Source organism: Temnothorax longispinosus, chromosome 9 (genome assembly GCF_030848805.1).
Source record: "Temnothorax longispinosus isolate EJ_2023e chromosome 9, Tlon_JGU_v1, whole genome shotgun sequence".
NCBI lineage: Eukaryota > Metazoa > Arthropoda > Insecta > Hymenoptera > Formicidae > Temnothorax > Temnothorax longispinosus.
Genome location: NC_092366.1, coordinates 18,698,352 through 18,708,793, shown reverse-complemented (window position 1 = coordinate 18,708,793; position 10,442 = coordinate 18,698,352). Strand labels below are relative to the sequence as shown.

General features: G+C 34.4%; 1 protein-coding gene across 4 annotated transcripts; it reads right to left on the bottom strand.

The window, feature by feature from the left end:
• Window positions 1–34: 34 nt before the first annotated feature.
• On the bottom strand, window positions 35–10,441 carry Esyt2 (extended synaptotagmin-like protein 2). Of its 4 annotated transcripts, none has more exons than XM_071788330.1 (17): window positions 10,287–10,441; window positions 7,163–7,559; window positions 6,880–7,020; window positions 6,683–6,759; window positions 6,534–6,600; window positions 6,307–6,452; window positions 6,075–6,195; window positions 5,816–5,986; window positions 5,178–5,263; window positions 3,016–3,064; window positions 2,862–2,951; window positions 2,706–2,792; window positions 2,471–2,629; window positions 2,233–2,385; window positions 2,024–2,147; window positions 1,591–1,873; window positions 35–1,499 (listed from the first exon to the last, which is right to left on the bottom strand). In XM_071788330.1, exons 2-17 carry the CDS (start codon window positions 7,502–7,504, stop codon window positions 1,172–1,174), a joined length of 2,424 nt encoding a protein of 807 aa, XP_071644431.1. In that variant the 5' UTR covers window positions 7,505–7,559; window positions 10,287–10,441; the 3' UTR covers window positions 35–1,171. The 4 variants fall into 4 exon arrangements, with proteins under 4 accessions (XP_071644431.1, XP_071644428.1, XP_071644430.1 ...); XM_071788327.1 differs by lacking the exon at window positions 5,178–5,263 and adding an exon at window positions 4,465–4,562; XM_071788329.1 differs by lacking the exon at window positions 5,178–5,263 and adding an exon at window positions 3,783–3,874.
• Window position 10,442: the final 1 nt, after the last annotated feature.

Here is a 10,442-nt window from a genome sequence, read left to right as displayed (position 1 = left end):
ATTATTATATTAATAGCCACGAAATAACGAACGGTGACAATGCACATAATGTTTATTGTTCTCAACAATTTGTGACAGTATTGACGGAGTCGTGCGCGTCACAGAATATAGATACATAGATATATTTATGTGTGTACACATGTATGTATAATGTAGCAAAATCTCCAATACAAATATAAAGCGTATATAATAATTTGGTTTTAAGAATGCCATATTAAAACTATTGACGTATAACTTATATACCAATGTGAATCTTATAAAATATTAATTTTTTAATATTAGTATAATCATTCATTTAATTGCTTGTGCAATTGATAAATGCATTATTTAATTTTATTAGTAATAAAACAGTATTGGAATATAGTAAAAAAAAAACACAATGTCGCAAAAATGGCATCTTACGTAACTAGCTTTCATTAGCATATAAATTAGTCATGTTATATACTACATTATTCAGATCATTTAGTAATAGTATCTGCACCTAGTGTGTATTTTATGCCGCAACTCAATCATCGCATAAACAGAAAGGAAAGTACAAAATATATTTGATACCAGATGCGGATCGGTATTGGGGCAGGAGAAATTTTCAATACTCCTTACGCACGTGCGTTTAATCACTATTTTTTCGTATTCTCATAAATTACGAATTTTCACTTACAATCGAGATTCACGGATATAATATGCATTGCATGCCAAATGGATTCTTCAATTAAACGTCCAGCGTTTAACTGTTTTAGGCACATTTTCAAACGCGGGATAACAATAAAGCCTTGTTTGTTGAGATCTCTTCGCGTGTGTATCGTATTCAAATATTTTATAGATTATCTTCAAGTTACTAAATCAAGTTACAAGCCAATCCGCCTCTGTTGTATGATTGCGGCAATATATATTATATATCAGATCATTTCATGCCATTATACGGCGTAAGTACGAATACCTCTTTAAATAATATCTTTCATCGTTTCTCGCAAGACGTCTCGCATCTTGCATAGCACCGCATAGCAACTTACCTGAATAAGTCGTAAATTCAACAATGATCAACGTAATATAGAGGTAATTGTAATATCTGAGACTTTCATCGTTTGTACAAGTTATTAAGTGGGTATTTGAGCGGTTGTTTCGTCAAGCAGACGCACAAACGCTCAAATCCCCACTTACTTTTCCTCTTCTTCTAGTCTTTAATTTCCGGTTGTAAGTCGTACCAGCTGGTGACAGTCTTCGAGATGTTAATTTCGCTCAATTTCAAGTGAATCTGTCCCATCACGTTGCTCCCGGTAGATAGCCAACCCTTTTGTGTGCACACAGACACTTCTAATACGCGCGTATTTAAATCTCCCTGCGAGACCACGTATTCGAATTGCTCGTCGAACGTTGGGTTGCAGTTGTCCTTTACCACAGCAGTTTTGCGTTTCGTTTCTTTGTGCTTGTCCGGCAAAATGTAGAGTTTTACGTACGGATCCGGTATATTATGTGGATCGTTTTGGGGAAGCGGCAGATTACTGCAATATATAACGTGTACATATGATAGGAGATGGTAATGACTGTGACGAATGCAAGGATGTTGTATTTGATTAATCGAGATTAACTTACGCAACTTTGTGTACGAAAACAGTAAGCTTTTGCCTTTGCGAACTGTAACGTATAGTCAATTGTATTCTCCCTAATTTCGCTTCGCCCGAGGAAGACGTGACGCTCGGGTTTCTGTGGATAAGCTGAGGGCTTCCGGTAAAAGAGGACGGAGCGCTAGTGCTGACTATTAATTCTTCTTCCACCGCTGCTGGTTCCTCAGGCAAAAGTGCCGCGGGGGATCCAGTGCGAGGTTGACTGTTGACTGATTCTTTCGACGGCTGTTTTTTAAGCGGACTCGGTGGTACTGTAAGAAAATGTATAGCATTATATGATAGCCTTCATGTTCTATTACCAAGAATTTAGGAAAGTGCTTTTATAAGCAAAACGTTTTACTCTACTAACGGTTTAAAAAAGTGTGAAATTATCAGCGATTTATTAACACAATTTCATTTACCACTGGAAGACACCATGTTACTAATGTTGGACTCTTGACGTTCGATTCGTTTATTTATTTCATTGATATCATGATCATCTTCATCTTCCTCGGAAGTGGGTTCAGGCTGTTCATATTTCAGGATCTGTAAACACAGGTTATTTTAATTCCTGTTGGCACATCTAGTTCCGCCATTGAATTGTGCGCATATAAAATTTCCAGCTATTTACATTTAATGACATTGACAGCACAAGCTTGCTATCCGCTTCGGCCTTTTGCAAATTGTACGGTTGTTGCGTCACCTCGAGATTATTCCTTTCCAAAAGTAGGGAAAGATTATACCTCATTTCCCCAACTGTCATGGCAGTTTTCTCATCTATAATCTGAAAAGAAAACGCGAGGTCATTCATTAAACAACGATCAAACTTATGGCTCTCTTATTGTTATCTGAAAGAATTTGCAGAAAACCTTCATGTGCAAAATTCCAGTTTCGGGGTTGCTAACTAAAAAAGTGAATCCTCGTTCCCACACAGGATCACAAGAACGTGGTACAGTGGCTGTTCTCTCTTTCTTTCCACCCACGCTCGCTTCCAAATAAACGTCGGGTTGTTTATTTCCTCGGATGCACTACGTGTGTTGGAAATTTTATTAGATAACTCTTGCGTAATTTTTTTTTACATATCATGACGTAAAATTTACGTACCGGCAAATTTTTAGCAGAATCGATATAGAGTATTAGAACGGCTGTACTCATCGATGTAACTCTAAGTTCTTGCGTTTCTATTAGAGCCTGCACAAGAGTTATAATTTAAAATATACAAGCGTTTATGGGGAGATGTGAGCGTTTCTTCCTACTTACAGCTCTTAAATCGGCAGAGTCTCTTGAAAATTGTAGCCATGTTAATCGCAAATGAACCATGCCGTGTTTTGCTTGCTCTAAGGAGATCCACTACCAAATAAAATCGATTAGTATATAATAAGAAGATTATATATTATAAATATTCCGTACTCACTGTATCGATCGTGCCCTTTTTCTTCACTTGATTAACTTCGATGGTGGCCCTGTCACAATACAAAATAAAAATGGATCTCTTCAAAAGTCTTAAATTACATATAACAAATTTTCATTAAATTTTAAAGAATAAGTAATTATTTCAGCAAAGTTTAGATGTGTACTTTGGCAATGATGATGAGATAGCAGTATGATTATTAAATTTACATATGAAACGCCTTCGTGATTTGAATACAAAATCTGTGATACAATTTTCATTTAGAAACCTTTCATGCAGCTTATTATTTTTAATATACTGATTTTATCGTCAAATAATGATATAAAAACATTATTGCACGTTATTTACGTTTAGAAAACTAGGCATGCAACATTCCATAGCATTACTTTGCGTAAATAAAATAGACTTCTCAATATTTGCTTAACATATAACGAGAGTAATGTGGTGACATAAAGTCGGAATTATCCTTAATTCCGAATTGTGACTGGCAAGACAGTTCTATAATATTTTTCAAATACTATATTTTTTGTGTGCTTTGAATAAACGGCATGCATATCACAGATATGTGATTAATGCTTACGTTTGAAATACTTTAAATGCGCTGCAGTATTTCAGAGGTAACTCATATAATAAGAAAAATGCAGTCTTTCAAGCATAATTTAATAATAGTCAATGGCAGAGTATCCGCATAATTTACATTCTGTACAAGTCTCTTAAAATGCATTATTAATCTGGTCTGAGATCGGTGTATTTGCTACATTCAGGAATACCTGCCAAGTGGATCATCTTGAGCAGCGTTGTCTTTGTCAAAGAGCTGGGCAACCACCGTGTTGTAAGCTCCCAAGCCCTCTTCCACTATAAACTGTCACCACATAGTCTATTTTAGTTGCCTTTCTTATTGAACAAAGTCACCTAATCACTCTGATTAATTAACTGACCAAAAAGACAAAACTGTTAACTGTACGATATTCTTTTGTTACAAAAAGCTGTCAAAAACCAGTAACTGTTTAAGTTAATTAACAACAGATTAATGAAACTTACACAGATTATTAATCGATACACTAAAAATTATAGGAAATATAGAAAAGATTTTAAAAAAAGTTAAAAAGTTATACAACTCTGGAATTTTGTAGTACATATATTTTATTTTAAAAGAATTATAAAAAAATATTATACATATAAAAAATAGAAGATATTCATGCAATGCGCGTTTAACGTTTAACAAGCTATAATATTTGCAGCATTAGTGAAATAAGTCTTTTAAAATAGTGATAAATAAAATAGATTATTTATTTTACAATTTATATAAATAACACACACTATACCACAAAGACAAGAATTACGAACGTGGCTAAATCGCATGCTTAAAATATAACATCTAAATCTGAGTCTATACATTCATGTTAGTGCATGCGCAAACATTGCCTCATTCACAAATCATAATATTACTACCTGCCAAGGAAATCATCATATTGTACCCCTGGGACATTTGCATCCCAATCCCAAAGAGATACCACAGCTTCTTGCATATTGCATGAACTGATCATAGCCTGTGTGCCAATATCATATTGTATATAACAAATATAAGAATGACATATATAAAAGCGACAGTTTTTCTTATGGCAACTGTATATTGTTCGTTGTATTTATTATTTTTCTTTCCGTGCTTTACATTGCTGCACTATGTAAGTGTATGCCAAATGCATATATTATGAATTTAACTAACATGATGTACGGAATTTTATCTGAACAATGATTGCGATATTTATTTTGCAACATGACGATTTTATTTTCTTTGTGTCCAATACAGGGTGTCAGTAAAGAAAATTAAAAAGATAAAATGAGATCCCCAACATGCACACAAATATCACTCAAACAATACTTAAACCAACAATATAAACATTATTACACATCAGCGTTATGACATCATGCAACAGAAGCTTTTTCCGTAGATCGGTAAAATAAAATGAATGAATTTAATAAATGATTTTGGATGAATTATATGCATTACAATAAAAATTGTACAATAAACATTGATTAACAAGAGAGAAAATTGTGTAATATATATTGTAGAATCTAGTTTTGACTTTGTCTCTGCGTAATGACATTAAATCTGAAATGAACGATGAAAAAAAGAAAAAAGTACATGTTATATATAACTATACCTTCCAAGACTTTCATCGCCCTTTGTGTCATCATAGTCCCACAGCAGTACAGTCAGTTGTTGCGCGATGGCTGAAGTCACGGCACACTAATCCCATATAATATATTGCACATCACATACACACATACATACCAACTTATGGAATTAAATTATATTAACATAGAAAGATTAAAATGTACATTCTAATTGCAAACTGGAAAAGGCAACATTAACCACTAAGAGTGACAGGAAATAGGAAATATGTAGTCGCAGGGAGAAAAGTGTCTGCGATTGATTAGAAATTGTATGTATGAGTTATGTGAGAAAGCAGAAGAGTTGATTACTTAGAACGCTAGATTAGCAATGTATTGAATATTTATAAATGCTATATAAAATATACTTGGTCATATTTTTATAGGAAAGTTAAATGCAAGAGAGTGGTATATCTTATTTATATCGTTAACTGAATAAAGTAACGTGATGAATTAAACTGTCTATAAAAAGTTTTTATACAAATTTATTTTGTAAATTACTGAAATATTTTTCTTACCACATATATATAGAAGACCTTGTGTTGTATCTTTTTTTTTATGTGTTGATAGATTACATTAAAGCACATGCATTAAACGTTAATATTTTGTGCCCGTTTATGAAACGTACCTCACACCAGAAGTCCCATTTTGGATTAACGGTATTGTCAATAGTTTTTGTTCTAAATTCCTGGGCACCAACATTTATGACGGCATACGGATCAGACTTGCCCTTACCTAACATTCCAATATCTTTTTTCATCAGATGCTTTGCTTCTACAACATGAATTCTCAGAACGCCCTGATATAAGAAAAGATTAAAATATTAATTATCAAAAAAGTGTAAGAATAATGCAATGTATAATATGAGACATTTCTGTAGAGCTTACTTCAGGTTCAGGTATTTTTAAGGACTCCATGGGTACTTCTTGGCTTAAGGGTATAATTATTTTGTTTGGTAATACAAGAATGGCTGCTATCTGTTCGACGATTGTCTTCCTTAAAATTTCACTGAAAGAAGCATCGTATCTTACGTAAATTTTTATGTTTAATTAGCAATAACGCTAATTGCTTGTCACGTCAGTTTTAGGGTAAAATATTTTTTTTATGAAAAAATCGTACTTGAATCCAGGTAGATCTAATACATCAGCCACTCCTACTAAATTGAAGTTAATAGTAGGAACATTCAAGTAGAATATCTGTACACCTCCGATTAACGGCATCATCGGCAGCATAGGTTTCATAACAACGCGCACCAAACCATGTATCTGAAAATATTCACATTTTTATTTAAAAATTTGCAGAAAATATTTTCCATAATATCATGTATCGGTCTTTAATATACTTACTTGAAAGTCCCTAATACCACCTTTAATGTTTCCAACGAAAAAGGTAATATCACAGTCGCCAGCATACCTATAGAAATAACAGTTGAAATAAACGGTTTCTTCAAGATATTAATTATTATTATACTTTGCGAAAAACCTAGAATACACACATAATGTCTGCATCTAAGATGATCTCGTTTCTTGAGGTATTTTTATCATACACTTTGATCCCGTATATTTTTGGTGGCTGTAAAAGATCATTTTATGTAAATTTTAGAAAAGATATAAAAATCAAAAGACAGAAATATAAAAAAAAAAAAACGAGAGAGATGCTGCATAAGTTTCAACAGAATTGAAATAAACTCACAATGCGACCCAGAACCAGACGGTCAAATTGAAAGCCTTTGATTTTATATTCAGTCAGTTTCTCAACAATCGACGGTTCTATACTTTGCTTACACAACTGACGGACGAATTGATTCATACTTGGCCACACTTTATATAAGATCTGAAAAAGTGAGATATAAAATTATGGTAATAATATTATTATCGAGATTCTCTCTGAAATTGTCGAGCAGTTTAATATCCATATTTTAAGCGAAAAATGATTATACAATTTATAATTCAACGTGAAGAAAATGAATCCATACTCTGTTCAGCCACTCGGCTCTATCAAAGTCCGGGAAATACACCCACGAGGGTAATTCGTTCATTCGATTGACGATCAATTCCTTTTCCTTAGCCAGCACGCTCGCCTGTGCTGTAATCGTTCTTAATTCGTTGTCCTTTTTTCGTTCTGCCTTCCATACAGAAAACGCGATTGGCGCAATCAGCCAGGCTATGCTGTAGTTGAAATATCCCCATCCCCAGATGATACCAGCTGCCGTTAGTTTAGTCAGAAATGATATAGATAGCGAACTGACATTCATGTATGGCCAAGTAATTGATTTGGAATTTTTATTAGAAACATTATTTTCCGATTCTCCTTCCATCTTTAGTTTTTATTATCAGATCTTATCGGCTATTATCAGTCAGATCTTGGTTTTTCTGCAAATGACAAATGTGCGAATCTTTTTATTGTGGAGTAATTTGAGTTGGCTTGGTACACAAATAAAGTCCTACGCGTAAGTTATATCTGTGCTTTAAGAAAAATTACTCTAACATACATGGATAACAATATATCTTAAACGACAATAATTAGAGCTACACTAATAGAATGACACAGTCAACTGCGTGCATTTGCTTGTTCTAATTAACACTCATTAATATAAATAAAACGCTATCGAGATCCCGTCGGTGCCGAGCTCAGATAGATTTTACTTGGAAATTGCTCCACTGCGTAGTCACTAAAGTGTCTATGCGCGCATTAGATCATATCAGCGTAATTCGCGAGGTGACCTTTAAGATCAGAGAGAAGACATAAAATTTTGTGACACACAGGCTGGACCAACGCAGCAACTTTGCCAGAGGCGAGATACGCGATACACAGGCGCGTTAAATTATGTATGCCGCGACCAAAGCAACCACACGTCGATAATTTCTATTGCAATACGAAACTAACAATAAGAATACTTAAAATTTTAAATTATTACGAGGGACAGTAAAACTTTCTTGCTTTCGTTTATAGACATGTATTTTTATTATAGGTATAAATAGCAAAATTTATGGCAACGTAACGTTTCAAGTCAAGTTTTTCGAAACTTATTGCATTATTATGCATATATTTAGCAATAATATTTATGCATATTATTTTAAAAGAAACATTATTCAAAACGGAGATATTTTATAAATTCTTAAGTTGCTGTGGGTGATAGACTCTTCATGCAAATTTTTACAGTGAAAAAATGTCAAGGACTTTAAAAGAGTTATTTTTTGTTAATTAATTTTATGCAAACTACTTTTCACAAATCCAATAAAAAAAATCAGATATAATAAAGATATAATAAGAACATATTCAGCAATATATTGCAATCAGTTAATAAACATTATTTGCACAGAAATGTCAGAAATATTGCAAAACGTTAAAAAAGTAATTGAATTTTTCTTATCGTTATCGCACTCAATATTGTGTTTACATTTTTGAGAGATATCTACTGTTTTTTTTTTCAAGATTATTAATATCTATATTAATATCTTTCAAATATCTTTTATTGTTTCTTTCGCGTGCCGCAAAAAAAATAGATGTTATACGCAAATTCTGACGGTGAAGGAATTCCGAGAGCTTCGTATACAATGCTGCATGAAATAACTAATCTGACGCTTTAGACGCTTAGCTTCAGAACAATGAGACAAACATAAATAATTACCGTACCACGACACGCAAAGTTATTAAAGCCGATAAACGTGAGAAACGGATTCTTTTTTAGCTCGTTCCACATTCCACGGTCGCGTCATTTTTCCGTTGCGAAATGCTACGAGGGGTGGGAAGAGGTGACTCATAACGATAAGATAACGTTTATGAACCTTTGTAATTATTGACATAGGTGCAACCCACTCGCAAACACTACGAAAATCAATTATTCATGAACGAAGAAGTATAGAGCTGACCACGCAGAGAATGCTCTCGCTTCTTTTCGCGGAACAGCCATTTAGCTGAAATCTAAACATAGCTCAATTTTATGCGGCGAAATATGCGGATTACAGGCGGTCCATTCGAGCGCGTGTGTGTTTAAATATTCAAGACGAGATGCGTGTTGACCGAGAGTTAAAAGGAGAATTCATTTGCGAGAATTAATTTGAGAATTAATAGAAATTGAAATACGTCTGTAATATTGAATATGATGGACTGAATCTCCAGAGAATGTATGAGAAAAAAGATTTTTCAGAGCACTATTTTAGAAGAAAATTTAAAGCGGTGATATTTAATGTAACAAATTCTCAAGTTGTTCCGCATGATAGATCCGTGCAAACTTTTGTGATGAAAAATTTTCAAATACTTAAAAAAAATTATTTACTGCCAATTCCATTTTTTATACACCATTTCTCATAAATCTCTCTAACAATCAAAAAGATTAGAAATAAGGATATAAGAACATATTAAGCTGTCGCATAAAATGTTGCGACGAGATAGTATATCATTTACAAAGAAATATTGCAAAGTTAAGAAAGTGATTGCAGAATCTCTTGTATCTCTATTGTTAGAGAGAGTTCCTTGAAAGGAAATTTCCCAATAAGAGAGGTTTCGAAGCTTTTGTCAGAGAAAATTGGAGTCTTGCAAGAAAAATGTGAGGTCGTCAGATTTATACAATAATTGGAGCAACATCGATATATACACGGAATATAGGAAATTTAATCCGTACTCATCTGCATTCATAACCAAAGTTGGAAAAACGCGCTACGTAGCGTTCTGTGCCGTATTAAAAAGATTAATGCAGATTAATGCACAAATTAATGCAGATAAATGCGAATATATACCCGCGTTTAATCCGGCCGAGTATATGAGAAACATAATTAAAACCGCGGCGCCTGCATACATTTCATTAATATTATCATACCACAGGGATTCTCATTCGCGTCTTACAATTAGCGTCGCGAGCTTAGCCCTTCGGCCCTTTCGCGAGGCTTCGAGTGGCCCAGTGGCCGACACCCTGGTATCGAGTACACGTCAATAGTTATGGTCTTAGCGCGTCTCTCGCATTGCAAAGCTCCGTCTCGGAAAAAGTTCAATCACCAGCGGGATCAAATGTCTTTGGGCATTGCGCGAGCCCGCAATGAGACAATAAACACGCGGTGTCAGCTTCGTTTGCGGTAATCGAGGCAAATCAGGTCGCTTACACTTGCAGCATCAGCGTGTTCACTCGCGTATTCTGTCCGGCTCAGTTCTTTCTGTGTTTTTTTTAGCGATGATGACAACACGCGTACATACACGCGGAACACCCAACACACCGTGCCCACCGTGGTCGAACCGTGCTGCCAGCACTGCTCGCGCAG